A 15,879-nucleotide genomic window follows, 5' to 3' on the forward strand; every position below is an offset into this window, starting at 1 on the left:
AGATCGTATAAAAATTACCGCTATAACGGGACAGATTCTTTAATGAAATAATATATAGAAAAGTAAAAATTCCAGTAAATATTTTATGTAACAGTGATTATCAATCATCAGTAGATCTTTCTATTTTATGTTTTCCACGAAAACAAAAAAGTACATTTGATATAACAACATGAACAAATCGATCTTTTACAATATTTAAAATTATTAAAATTATTACGGAAGCTACAATCAAACCACGTGACCTGAAAAGTTTTGCACACAGCATATAGGCTGTAGTCCCTCCTCTGCTTTGTTGTTACAACGTACATTTCAATATTAATTATATTTCCTTCAATTGCATTCTTTACAATTTTGATTTTTAACTTTTTACGCTTACTCTTGTACTTAGGATTTAATAACAATTTACCCAAAGATTAGGATTGCCTAGCCGTATTTTGCTAATTTGTTCGGATTGTTTTTAGTTATTTAGGCTTTTCCATTTTGCATTCGATTTGATTCGAGCGCCACTGATGAGTCTTATGTAGACGGAATATGAATGTTGCTAAACAGCGGAAACGTAATACGGAACTGGAATGGAATAAGGAACGGAAACGAAAACCGGAAACGAAAAACGGAAACGGAAAACAGAATCGAAAAGAAATATATTTATATGGAGTTGAGAAAAAAGGGCAAGAGCAACAAAATTCAATAAAATCTGAAATAACAATGTATGTATGTAGAAAATTGTGGATGAAACCTAGTTTTATATCTAACTAAACCTCTCACTTGTATGATTTGATCACTATAAAGTCAAACAACTATGTCAACATAGAAATACAAAATGGCATGCAGACACTCTGAAGACAAAAGCACATAAGCAAACATGAAAGACAAGAATACAAAAACAAATTATCATAGCACAATAAAACAAAGGCTGAATGTATAAATACCGTGCTACGCCAAACAGATATTACCAACAATGAACTAAACAGTTAAGGTTAAAAATATACAATGACAAATAAAAAGAACATTTTAGCACGTAATTAAGATGATAAACAACGTCAGTACCTAGAATCTATACTTCAAGACCTGAATGTATTATTTGTGAAGTTGATGCAGAATATTTATCATCAAGGTCTTGGTATCTTCCAATGAACTTTTTTAGAAACAGGACGAGACGTTCTTTGACATAACTTTCTGCTCAGACACTGGTGACATTTTATAAAGTTTAAGTAGCAGCTGCAAGCTATTGAATACCGAATGAGTTAGGAAATGAATATCCTTTATGCAAGGGAAGTTGGTATATTACTGCTAAAGTGGGGGAAACCGTCGGTATTCTATGGGTACTGATTTTGCACCCCCTACTGGTGGACCTCTTTTTTGTTCTCATAAGTTCAAAGCAGAATTAGGTAATACAAAATCTTCATAAAGACAAAAAAAAATAACATTTTGCAAAGATCTTTAACTTTTTGATATTTTGACAATGTTCTGTCAGTTAATATCACTCTATAGTCATCACGAATTGGTTGACCGATACGATATGTCTGAGTCTAAACTTACTACATTGTGAAGCTAAAAAGTCGTCTAATCTGTCTATTTTCCGATTATGTTCTATTCCCGATTCTGATAATTTGACTAGGTGTGGATTCGAATTGCGAATGAAACATGCATAGAAGGAGAAGCGTACCCCTGTCGACCCAACTGGTCTATTTCCTTTTTGGGTCATGCGATTCCTCCAGTTTTGTGTGGTATCTTAACTTGTCTTCTTTATAGGTTTATGTCAATTTGAACATTGGTAGGGAACTGTTGCCTATATTTCTTAACTTTGCGTCTATGTTTAATTCAAAATATTAATAAATTGGACATTTCTTTTCCAAATTTTTTCTTTGCAGATATGTGAATGACATAGTGGTGAGAAAAATAATGTAAATTAGAAACCATCGCTGTGTCAAAAAATGCAGTAAACATTTTTCATATACATCTTAAAAGTAAAAATATATAATTATATGTCAATGAGACAGAAACTAAACAATACAAAATATTCATAAAAGACATTTAATGAAAACTATAATGTCTTAAACAATCAATCAACTCGTAAACAGTATGACAAGCTCTCAATCATCCAAACAGTTCGTGCATAATTCAATACACATTATTTTTAATGCATGAGACCAATTAAAAATTCTTAATAGAGAAACAAAATTTAAAGCAAGGACAACCACTTACGAGATTCCTGACTTTGAGCAAACAATCAGAAATGTGGCGGGGTTAAACTACTTGTATGAGTACTCAAACCCTTACCTTTTCTTTCGTTCAGTAAAACAGCAATAGGTACAGAGAAGCATGAAAAATTAAAAACCAGTTAAAAAAAAACATTTAACATGTTTAAGGGGATACCCAACACTTTGACTAAAATCGATTTGTCTCGTTTGATTTTCATAAAATTTTGATCAACTATTTACTTTGAATTGTTGACAAAAATATAAAATGTCAAGAAATTTGAACCACATTATTTACAGGAATAATTTCATTGGATATATATCAGTTTGACAAACAATTTTGACCATTGAGAAGCTTTATTTCTTTTCACTAATAGAATGGCATCAGCTGATTTTAAAGAGTTAACTTCATTATGTGTTCTGTACTCCCTTCATCTTTAAATGTCGATATGATTAATGTCACATCCACCAGTAATACCATACTAAACATTCCATATAAATGAATATTTGCATTTACTCGAATTAAACTCCATGTACTCAATACATGTATGATGATGAAGTAGGCATGACTTCCCACGCTCTTACACCGACCGCTGCTTCCCACTGTACATTACAAGAATAGTGAAGAAAAGCAAGGTCTTTTGAAATGCTGAAATAAAAAATTGGGAAGCTTTGGTAAAGTAAACAGTGTATTGTAAAGTACCTATAGCTTGCTATCGATAACTTTTTACATTTTTGGATCCGGTGTTATGACGTAAGGCTTTTAAGATGAAATGTTTTTAGTGTCTGTTACAATTATGTATTTCAATTTATTTGTTTTCCACAAATTAAACGATTTGTAACTTTACAATTATCACCTAACCATGTTCCAAGCGCGAAAGAAGATTTGATACAAAATGTGTCATCTCCATTTTTACGCTAGGGGAGGTAAATCGTATTACTACCATCTTTCCATTTATATATAAAAATAAGAAGACGTGGTATGATTGGCAATGAGACAACTCTCCACAAGAGACCAAATGACACAGAAATTAACAACTATATGTCACCGTACGGTCTTCATCAATGAGTAAAACCCATACCGCATAGTCAGCTATAAAAGGCGCCGAAATGACAAATATAAAACAATTCAATGAGAAAATTAACGGTCCGATTTTTGTACACAATAATGAACAAAAAACAAATATGATATACAGAAACAAACAAAAACCAATGAATTAAAGGCTCCTGACTAGGGACATGCACATGCAGAATGTGGTGGGGTAAATCTAGTTTTTTGACGCCAAACCCCGTAACCTGGAAAAGTGGTGTAACGGCACAACATAAGAAAAACTATACAAAACAATAAACGAAAAACAAATATGAGAAACAGCAACAAAAAGCAACTACTCCATTAAAGGCTCCTGACTTGGGACAGTCACATATACAATGTGGCGGGGTTAAACTAGTTTGAAGGCGCCAACCCTCCCCCTAATATGTCTGATTACTAAGGTTCTGTAATCCAATCCAAAAATCGGCATCCGACATGTGTTTAGTACTTAAAAATTATGTTTCTTTTAAGAACGAATGATAACTAAATCTGCACTAATTTTCTTACAACAATAACGGGCATCAATAAAATTAGCAAGTGCTGTATTAATTGAATAACAGAAATTCTTATAATATACACACGCACCAGATACACATCTTGGATAATTTTTTCTTTGACATATAAACCTTAACGACATAAAATTATCGTTGTCATTCCAACTCCTAGAGTTTGAAAGTAATAGGTCAACACAGTTTTTGTCGTTATTTGCGTTATTCGGTTCAAATGGTCCCAAATTAGTATAATCCAAAATGGTGCCGTCACTTCACATATACCTCCCATTGTTTTCAAAATTGCTGAGTCCTATCCACTGAAAAGTCTGGGTAAAACTGTTGATTAGAAAATCGGTTTCCTTTTCATTATGAACACTGGAAAGATAGTTCCTATACTTCGACAATAGCCACGAGCTTTAAACCATGTTCGCAGTTCTGAAAACTCTTTGTAACACCAACCATCGAATTTCTTCCAGTCATTTTGACATTCTTTCCCATTGTCGGATACAAGAAAACCTGTGCTTTAATTTCCGTTATTTTTTTGAAGGGATATACACTTTTGTATTGTACGTTAGCCCAGCTAGCAATGCACATGCTAATATAGTTACAGTAGTGAACGCTATCCATAATTTTATTCGACATTTTTTATCAGCAATAACCGTAAAATAGTTTTCATTGGAACTTGTTGTTTCTAAGTTGTCAAACTTTCGATAATGATCTGAAATGGTAGCAAGATGTGTGCATCCTATCTCGCCAATACACGCTTTATCGTCTACAATGACCGTTTCTTGTTACTAAGTTTTACAAAGCAGACATAAATTAACATTTATGTACAAAATCACGTTGTATAATGCGCTACGGATGATACTATAGCACAACTTATGACTAGTGGAGAAAAACAGATGACAAGTCTGGAAAACACAGTCTTCCCCAATCAAAACAAAAGACAACTTTTATTTCCGTGACAATATATCTTATATTTACTAACGTGTCTGACCCATCACATATACACATATAAAATTTCTAATGATTTTGTTTTAGTTATTTTTAATTGTTGTCTTTCATTGTTATAACCCATAATAACCAATATCAAACTGACCACGTGATCTCAGATAGTGCTGACATGGGGTTATTAACAAGCGTCCTTTCGAACAGTTCTTGAAAACGTTTATTCACACTTCGGTTTCTTTGGTATATTACGCCTCTCTTGTTGATTCAGTTAATGACATTCATCTTTTGTTAACATTTATAGTACCTTTAGGAGTAATTACAAGAGATTGTAAAACTTTTAATGTAGTTTATTGCGTCATGTTTTCATAAATTGTATTAAAAAGTCACAATATGAATAAGAAGATACACCTAATTTTCGAGTCAAACGATGTTCATAAGTTTAACTTTTCTATGAATTATACACGGACCAAGCACTTTAATGTAAGTATAGATGACATAAAGAAATCAAAAGATAACATTCAAATTGGAATATGAGAAATAGAGGCGGAAGATACTAAATGGACTCTTATTTAATTCTTCTGCACAACAAGGATAAATAATAAGGTTACCGAATTATTTTACTTGCCTCGTGAGAAAATAGATGAATAAACACTCAACAGCGTTCACCAGTTTGACAATATCGAATATATTATGTAAAACAATTTGAAGCATACTCAATACCTTATAGGAAAACGACATTATTCTTGGTCATAGGTTGGGGACATTTTTTTTAGTGATGGTGGAATTATCTTCTCTGTTGTCGTTCATTATTTTAAAACATCTGCCTTTCAATGTCTGGAAACTGGACTCATTTATTTGGCGAATTACCAATATAATATATCATTTTAATTTTACATATCATGGAATGATGTAGTGAACCACTATCCATTAAAAGATATGTAGCAGAATTGTTAAGAGCTTTGTTGAACAAACTTATAGCCATAGCCACCATGCATCTCATTCCGACATTAATCAGAGTCAATAATTACTGTTGTTTAATATCATGGAAAACTTCCAAGCAATGCTTTTGATCCTAATAGACACAGTTGACTAAAACAGTTCTATTTATACTGTTATATTGAGTTATACATAAATACGACAAAAGTAAACAATGTAAACCAATCATAATTAGACATTTTCGAAAATTTATCTACACAAACACTTACACCGACACCGACACCTACACTGACTACAAAAATATAGGGACCGTATCAAAATATCAAAACATACTGAATGAATGCCCTCGTAAAACTTTGTTGCAGATATAATATGATTTTGTATTCGGAATCGGAGCTAGAAACACCGAATGCTCTCATTAGTTTTGGATTATTTTTAAGTAATGAATTTGTGACATTCCATCTGTTTTTTTTTTTTTTTTTAATTGTCTCCGTTTGCAACCAATCAAACGGAATACAGTGTTGTGGTAGAATATACAATTGGCGAATTGAATTTCTAGAAAGCATTTGGAACATAAATAAAGTATCTTATTTCTTCTGAAGCAAGCAAATATATTTTTAACAATGTAAATCAACAGGTCTTAGGATTTATAATGGACGTTTCGGTGACCCACGTATTAAATAAAAACGGTTGTAGTGTAAAATTCCATCAAAAATAAAAGCCAAAATTAACTTGAATATAACTGCTAAAAGTAAAAATCTTTACAAAAAATATATATATATTAACGTTATATTTGACAACACGCAGCAACACCAGTGTTGAATTGTGAAGTGAAAGTTCTTCAAAGAATTTTTTTTATTTTATACCAAGGTATAAAAATTAGTAAAGGAAAGTTTCATAAGAAATAAATTCGTTTTAAAGTGTTATCAGGGGTGTACGGAATTTTTCAATACATTTTCAACACCGATGTAAAATTCCGTACCGCTCTGATTACACAAAGGTAACACAAACTAAAATACGTTCTGTTTCACGCAATAAAAGACTTTACACGTTCTTGTTTCTGATTGAAGTTTAATTAATTTACACAAAGCCCCCCCCCCCCCCCCCCCCCCCTTTTTTTCAAAAGTACAAAAGATCGGTCAATTCTCAGTTACTGAACAGAGCTAATAAAGTAGCAAATCATTCAGAATAAAAGTTTTATACAGTATTCAAAATGCAGATTAGAACAAAAAATATAATATAAATGCCGTGGTCGTTGTACATATTGTGATGACCCCTTCTCAAAAAGGTTACCTGTAGGCATAGGCGTAGGTGTAAGCGTCGGCATCGAGTAGTTTTCGAAAATGTCTATTGCGAAGGTTTTAGAAATATTTATTGAGATTTACTTAATTCACACTTGATATACTATGGACAATTAGGAAAGAATAGTGTATATATTTATATATACTTAGTTAGTTATACAAATAAATTATATATATAATATAATCAAATGGCAACCCTGCTTTATCAACCATTCCGTGATAATATCAATATCATTCACGGTTGCAAGGCATTATCAACCCCTAAAATGAATGACGTCATGTCATCGATATAAAACAATAGTATCTTATCTAATCAAGAACTCTATAGTATCTATTGTAACAGTCTGACCTTAAAATATGATTGTCTTGCATTTGCTGATTTATAAATTTCTCTTCTACTTTAGTTTAAGTTTTAATGAAAAATGGAAGACTTGTCCTGATAGGCAAGTAAATTTCTCCATGCTACCTGAAAAATACAATTGATAAAATGTTCAATGAAAAAAATGTATGTGCCTTTAAAGCGTAGGCTGTCAAAGATATACGCGTGTATGCACTCATGTGCATGTTTTCAGCAGGAGGACAAACAATAACTTTCCCTTAATATCAATATTGTCGATGCTATATTATTGTTTCATTGACCTGTTCTTCACATTGTCTAGTGGAACAATTAAACTTTGGGCTATCTCCCTAAGAGTTCCAAGTGGTGAAGTTGAGATCATCCTGTCGAAAATTTTACGGACGCCATCATGAGTTTGTTGACCGTTATGGAATATATGTTTCATAGATGACAACGGACATGTTACAATTGTCGTTACCTTACTCCTGTCCTCATTCCCCGAATGTGACCTACAAGATTTGTACTTACATGAGCACCACTACGGGTACCACATGTGGAGCAGGATCTGCTTACCCTTCCAGAGCACCTGAGACCACCCCCGGTTTTTTTTATTTTAATTTGTTTTCGTGATGCTCAGGCTTTAGTTTTCTGTGTTGTGTTTTGTATACTGTTGTTTGTCTTTTAGTTCTTTTCTTTTTTGCCGTGGCCTTTACTTTCGATCTTCGGTATCTTTCGCCTCTCTTTTACATGTGATAAGTTTGTGGCACTTGCTTTTGAAATAAAAAGATTGGTAAGGCTTTTATAAAAGTCTAAAAATTATTAGAAAATCATATTACTGCATGCACAATTTTTACAACAATTTATTTTTTTCACAACACTTAGTAGGATAGTCTGTCCTTTTTAATTAATGATATAAAACCAATAAAAAAATTAAACTAACATTATGTACACGATTTAAAGTGTACGATTTTTCTAATTCAAAAAGGGTAGCGGTGGCCAAGTGGTCTATGTATTTCATCTGCTGTATCATTAGCCTGTCAACACTGAGGTTGTGAGTTCGAACTCCGCACCTGGCATTTGCGTTTGATTCCAATCGTAGTTGACTAGTATGGCCAGTTTTCTGCCGAAAGTATTTGATTCTATTCGGGCCCTACGGCTCCCTGGCCGCAACCATATAGCCAAGAGTGCTGATGTGGAATTAAACATTAACAATCAATGAATGACTCAATTAAATTCAAAATTCCTTAAACGATTTTTTTTAAAGATATTTCACTACTCAAGCTGTTGATGAAGGCATTTTGTTAACCTGAAGATGTCGTTTCGAATCTAGTTGGTTGGATTGCTGTCTAAATGACATATACATCTACTGACAGCATAATAAAACTGTAAGGTATACTTTAAGGGGGGTTTGTTTTTGGCTATTGCTCTCACTTGTTAACCAAGCTGAAATCATCCATTCGTAAATTTTACGGACTCCATCACGAGTTGGTCGACCATTATGGAATATCTGTTTCAAAGATGACAACGGATATGTGCCAATTGTCGTAACTACAATCCATCCCCCTTTTCCCCGAATGTGACCTACCGAAGAAGACTTATCACCGGGTTTGTACTAACATGAGCAACATGTCGGGTGCCACATGTGGAGCAGGATCTGCTTACCCTTACGGAGCACCCGAGATCACCCCCAGTATTTGATCGGGTTTGTATTGCTCAGTCTTTAGTTTTCTATGTTCTATGTTTTGTGTTTTGTGTTTTGTGTACTGTTGTTTGTCTGTTTGTTTTTTTCTTTTTTAGTCATGGCGTTGTCAATTTATTGTCGACTTTGAGTTTTAATGTCTCTTTGGTAACTTTTGCCTCTCTTTTATGAGCTGTAGAATAAAAAAGTACGTAAATAGCCAAATGTATCATGAACTTTGCCTGAGGGAGTTTCTTAGTCATTTAAAAATTGACCGAAGAGGAATATACTTATCAAATTGAACGGAAATATAGAATATGACACGATTGTCCCAACCACCTTGTTTTGAGTGTTAACAGTCACAAATCACGTCAAATATTATAAATTTCGAGTTTAAATTCAGTCATGACAGGCGGAACATGTGCAAAATTAAAGATCGAAAAAAAATACACTTTGTTAATCTCTAGTTAAAAATCAACGATTAAAGCAATTGCAAACTAAATAAAAATAGGCGAGAAAAAAAATAAACATATAAACTACCATTTGATGAATAATAGGTCATGTTGGGACTAACACTGAATCCAAAAAATAATAAAACATAAATGCGACTAATCAAACAAAATGAGACTTGCGCACGAAAACAATAGAGATACAAACAAAGATGTTATGTTTAGGCAAAACGAACAAAATGTTATGTTGTGAGCTATACGAACAAAAAGGTAATGCTCCCGAATTGGAAAAATAACAGTAATAAAAACACTTATAATATCAAAATTTAAAATATTCCTATCAGTACCTAGTCGAAATTATACAACTGTGCACCACTTATTGCGGACCTTTTTTTGTATTGCTATGAGTTACAATTTATGACAAAAATCAGTAAAGACCCATCGAAACAACATCTGATACACAAATTTAATAATACTTTTAGATATTTGGATGATATTTTGGCTCTCAATAATGACGACTTCAGTATGTATACTAAAGAAATTTATCCTGTTGAACTTACTTTAAATAAAGCTAATACTAACAATGACCACTGCCCTTTCCTCGATCTTGATATCTATATCATTAACGGAAAGCTTAATACTAAAATATATGATAAAAGAGATGATTTTTCATTTCCTATCGTTAATTATCCATTTTTAGATGGTGACGTTCCCTTGTCACCATCTTACGGTGTTTATATATCTCAACTTGTACGATTCGCTCGTGTATGTAACAATGTTTTAGATTTTAACGAGAGAAATTTATGTATTACTGAAAAATTATTACACCAGGGTTTTCGATATCACAAACTAGTCAAAACATTTACTAAATTTTATCATCGGTATAAGGACATCATTCGTAAATATAGCTCAACATGCAGACTTCTTATACGTTCAGGTATTTCATATCCAATTTTTTATGGAAATATTCTTTATAAAGCACAAAAATGTCAGTATTCACCTCTGAAACTAACAAAACCTTTAAATAGACTTATTAAGAAGGGATATAGTTACGATACTGTTGTCAGGTCATTAAAGATTGCATATTTTGGCGTTAATATTGATTCACTTATAGGGTCTTTGCATCGGCACTAAACACATTTATTTAAAAACCAGTTGTTGGCATGACACGGGTTATGTTCTTCTCATATATGTTATGATGGTATGATACTAAACCCCTAACGGGAAGGATTGTGCCTGATATTCATATGATGAAGACATAATCTTTCAATCAGTTTAATTGAAGTCTGGAGCTGGCATGTCAGTTAACTGCTAGTAGTCTGTTGTTATTTATGTATTATTGTCATTTTGTTTATTTTCTTTGGTTACATCTTCTGACATCAGACTCGGACTTCTCTTGAACTGAATTTTAATGTGCGTATTGTTATGCGTTTACTTTTCTACATTGGCTAGAGGTATAGGGGGAGGGTTGAGATCTCATAAACATGTTTAACCCCGCCGCATTTTTGCGCCTGTCCCAAGTCAGGAGCCTCTAGCCTTTGTTAGTCTTGTATTATTTTTAATTTTAGTTTCTTGTGTACAATTTGGAGTTTAGTATGGCGTTCATTATCACTGAACTAGTATATATATTTGTTTAGGGGCCAGCTGAAGGACGCCTCCGGGTGCGGGAATTTCTGTCTGCATTGAAGACCTGTTGGTGGCCTTCTGCTGTTGTCTGTTCTGTGGTCGGGTTGTTGTCTCTTTGACACATTCCCCATTTCCATTCTCAATTTTAAAGCTTAAATTCTTGGACAAAACATTTTTTCTTATCTGGAAAAACAAACCAGATAACGTTGAAAGATACACTTTATCCTAACCGCACTGTACAGGAGGTCTAAATTTATAAGTTATACGCTTTGAACTAGATTATTTACTAGATGCACTGTTTTAATTGCATAATTTTTTTATCTCTATTGATTTTTTTTTTTTGATTTTTTTTTGATTTTTTTTTTTAAATTTCATCATACTTTATGGAAAATTTTTCACATTTGTTAGTTAGAGACAGAAAGTATTGGTACCTTATCCCAGCCTCGTTAAACATTAGATTGTATTTATATATAAGCTAGTTAGTAATTGTTAATATTCTAAATTATGAAATATACATTACTATAGTATTATGTATCCATTATTTCCATATTGTTCAATTAAGAGAGAACTGTATTTCAGATCTCTATTGATTATAGTTGATTTTTATTGTTTGCCAGTTTTATACACGATATATTTTATTGAGTATGAACTTTTCAGACGGATAGAGTTCAACCCCGGCCATCACTTGATAATTTTTTTGCTCTTGATATTTATATTTTTGTTTATTCCTTGAATTTACTTTATAGTGACTAATTGTTCCATATAATGGTTATAAAACATTCAAAGTGTTGATATCTTTGTTTGGTGTACATTGTATCATATTGTGGTCACTTAACGTGAAATTCTTAAATTCATCACAAAAGAAAATATGTAAAACATCAAGAAAAATCAATATTGACATTTTTTACTTTTTTGAAAATACATACATAAAGTTTACTGGTATTTCATAGCTGGAACAGCGTTCTATTGATATTTTTTCTAGAATAATTAGGTTGTCAACGTTATGTATTTCAACTTATTTGTTTTTCACAAATAAAACGATTTGTTTTTTTGCAATAATCACCTAACCATGTTCCAAGCGCGAAAGAAGATTTGATACACAAGGTATCATCTCCTCTTGGTTTTTCAAGCCAAGGGAGGTAATTCGTATTACTACCATCTATCCATTTATATTTCAGATTACTAAGTCTCTGTAATCCAATCCAAAAATCGGCACCAGACGAGTGCTTAGTAGTTTGACTTATTATGAAATTGTGTTCCTCTTTAGAACGAATGATAACTAAATCTGCATTATTTTTCTTACAAGAATTACGGGCATCAACAAAATTAGCAAGTGCTGTATTTATTGAATAACAAGAATTCTTATAATATACCCACACACCAGATCCACATCTTGGATAAATTTGTCTTTTGCATATAAATCTAAACGACATAAAACAACTGTTGTCATTCCACTTTTTAGACTTTGAAAGAAAAAGGTGTGCACAGTTTTCGTTATTATTAACGTCATTCGGTTCAGTTCGTCCCCAATAAGTATAATCTAAACTCGTGCCGTCACTCCACATATAACTCCCATTGTTTTTGAAATTGCTGAGTCCTATCCACAGAAACTTCCGGGTAAAACTGTTGATAAGGAAATTGGTTTCCTTTTCATTATGAACACTAACAAGATCAGTTCCAATACTTCGACAATAATCACGAGCTTGAAACCATGTTCGCTTTTCTGAAAACTCTTTATAACACCAATCTTCGAATTTCTTCCAGTCATTTGGACATTTTGTCCAACTTTCTGATATCTGAAAACCTGTGCTTTCATTTCCGTTATTTTCGCTTTTTTTTCCGTTATTTGTGCTTTCTTTTGAAGGAATATCAACTTTTGTATTGTATCGAGATTGTATTACCATGTACGTAAGTCCAGCTGCAAATGCACATGCTAATATAATAACTGTAGTGAACGCAATCCATAATTTTATTCGACATTTGTTATCAGCAATGACAGATGAATAGTTTTCATTTGAACTTGTTGGTTGTAAGTCGTCATAGTTTTGATGATGAATTGAAATGGTTCCAAGATGTGTATATCCTATCTCGTTAAAAGGTTCTTCGTATGAATCATATATGCTCTCAATTGTATTATCCATTATACAGGCTTTATCGTCTACAATGACCGTTTCTCGTTACAAAATTTTACACAAGCGGATATAAATTAACATCTTATCTGCAAAATCACGTTGTATAATTTGCTACGGATGATACTATAACACTATTTATGACAAATGAGGAAAACACAGATGTCAAGTCTGGAAAACACAGACTTCACCAATCAAATCAAAAGACAACTTTTATTTCCGTGACAATATATCTTTTACCTTTTTACGTGTCTGACCCATTAAACACACACAGTTTTAGTTATTTTTAATTGTGTTATTTCATTGTTGTTACAACCTGGAGATAATTTGATATAAACCCTGTACAATCGCCAATTACAAATGTATTAAACATATTATATTTGTATACAAAGCAAAAATGATAAGACACAAGAGATCGAAATGAAAAACAGCTTCTCCATATATACGTTTATACAATATTATAAATGCAGATTAGTAAATGGCAATTATTAAGCGTTTCAGACTGACACGGGACAGATAACCGGGTCGATTAGAAAAAATCGTGTATTATTTTTCTTATCATATATTTCCAATGTACGCACGCAACCAGGCTTATAACCATTATCATACTGACCACGTGATATCAGATAGGGCTGACATGGGGTTATCAACTAGCGTGCTTTCGAAAAGTTCTTTAAAACGTTCATTCACACTTCGGTTTCTTTGGTATCTTACCCTTCTCTTGGTGATTCAGTAAATAACATTCATCTGTTGTTACCATCTACAAGAAATATCGAAACGTTTAAGGCTGTATCGAAATGCAGATTATTTTGTTGTGTTTTCATGAATTGTATTAAATAGTCACAAACCATATTGTCATCTTTTTAATTTTTCTATGAATTATACACTGGCCAAGCACTTTAGTATACGTATACGGGACATAAAGAAATCAAAAGATAACATTTCGAATTCATGGAATTGGAATATGAGAAATAGAGGCGGAAGATATTAAATTGACTCATTCAACAACATATATGTTTCAAATTGCGAATGAAACATACATAGCAGGAGAAGCTTACCCCTGTCGACCCAACCGGTTTATTTCCTTTTTGGGAGTTCATGCAATTCCGCCAGTTTTGTGTGGTATCTTAATTTTTCTTCTTTGTAGGTTTATGTTAATTTGAACACCGGTAGGGAACTGTTGCCTATAATTCCTAGTTTTTGCGTCTATGGTTAATTTAGAAAAATATAAATGAGACATGTCTTTTCGAATTAATATTCTTTGCAGATATGTGAATGACATAGTGGTGAGAAAAATAATGTTAATTAGAAACCATCGCTGTGTCACAAAATGCAGTACACATTTTTCATATACATCTTAAAGATAGAAATATACGATTGTATATCAATGATACAGAAACTAACATTACAACTTATTCAAAAAAGACATTTAATGGAAACCATGCTGTCTGAAACAATGAAACAACTCGTAAATAGTATGACAAGCTCTCAATCATCCAGACGATTCGTGCATAAATTCAATACACACTATTTAATTCATGAGACCAATTTCAATAGAGGAAATATATATAAAAACTTAAAAGTCATTTGTTATCATTTAAACGGATCGAGTAAAAATCAACTGTCATATTCAGAAAAAAATGGTTGGTTAAACATTTCCGATATGAAATATTGAGAAGCTTTAGTAAAGTAAACAACACAATTGAAAAGTACCTTCAGCTATCTATCAAAAACTATTTACATTTTTGATACGGTGTTATGAAGTAACGCTTTTTTATCTATAGTTGTCTGTAACACAAAATTTACAAGTAATATGCTTTGAACTGGATCATTTTCTAGATACACTCTTTTTATTGCATAATATTTGCCTCTATTGATTATGGTTGATTTTAAATGTTTTGTCAGTTTTATACATGATTTATTTTATTGAGTATGAACTATTTATCAGACTCATGGAAATCAACCCCGGCCATTACTGGACATTTGTTTTGCTCAAGGTATTTATATTTTTGAGTGTAATATTTGTAGACTATTGGTTGGGTAGTATTTGTTTGTGTATTTTGCCATTGCCACATTGTTGACAGTCCTACCTCTACGTAAAGCAACCGATATTTATTTCTTATATCTAAAAAAAAGAGGTGAAAGATACCAAAGGGACATTTAAACTCACAATTCGAAAATAAACTGACAACTCCATGGATAAAAAAGAAAAAGACAAACAGACAAACAACAGTAAACAAAGCACAACATAGAAAACTAAAGACTGAGCAACACGAACCCCACCAAACACTGGGAGTTAACTCAGGTGCCTAGAAGGGTTAGCACCAGGTATAATGAATACATATTTGTACACATCTTTGATGTTTAGTTGAATTGTATCATAGCTTTCGTTATCTAGGATCCATTGGTAGCTAAATATACGGTATGTGTTCTGTTTATTCCTTGAATTTAATTTAAGTGACTTATTGTTCCAGTGACGTTTATCTAATGGTTATAAAACATTCAAAGTGTTGATACTGAAAGAAAAAAGTCAGGATCTTTGATCAGTGCGTATTGTAAAATATTGTGGCCACTAAACATGAACTTCTGTAATTCATCACAAAAGAAAATATCTAAAACATCACGGAAAATTATTGTTGACTTTTATTACTTTTTTAAAAAATACATACATAACGTTTCCTGGTATTTCATAG

The 15,879-nt window shown here is 32.4% G+C and overlaps 2 protein-coding genes across 2 annotated transcripts in view; both read right to left on the reverse strand.

Moving 5' to 3' along the window:
• Window positions 1-11,997: 11,997 nt before the first annotated feature.
• Window positions 11,998-13,360, reverse strand: LOC127706513 (macrophage mannose receptor 1-like). The gene has a single exon (XM_052211177.1). It carries the CDS (start codon window positions 13,196-13,198, stop codon window positions 12,068-12,070), a length of 1,131 nt encoding a protein of 376 aa, XP_052067137.1. The 5' UTR covers window positions 13,199-13,360; the 3' UTR covers window positions 11,998-12,067.
• Window positions 13,361-14,602: 1,242 nt separating this feature from the next.
• The window catches only part of LOC127706644 (low affinity immunoglobulin epsilon Fc receptor-like), a 50,267-nt gene continuing 48,990 nt past the window's right edge, over window positions 14,603-15,879 (reverse strand). Inside the window, exon 5 of the mRNA XM_052211299.1 lies at window positions 14,603-14,634. Coding sequence (XP_052067259.1) covers window positions 14,603-14,634 — 32 coding nt within the window. The remainder of the gene's footprint in view (window positions 14,635-15,879) is intronic.

This window comes from Mytilus californianus, unplaced genomic scaffold (genome assembly GCF_021869535.1).
Source record: "Mytilus californianus isolate M0D057914Y unplaced genomic scaffold, xbMytCali1.0.p SCAF_6, whole genome shotgun sequence".
In the NCBI taxonomy this organism is placed as follows: Eukaryota; Metazoa; Mollusca; class Bivalvia; order Mytilida; family Mytilidae; genus Mytilus; species Mytilus californianus.

What these genes read in the sequence shown, in the direction of transcription:
- LOC127706513 (XM_052211177.1), bottom strand. Translation starts at nt 13,198, where the DNA reads ATGGATAATACAATTGAGAGCATATATGATTCATACGAAGAACCTTTT.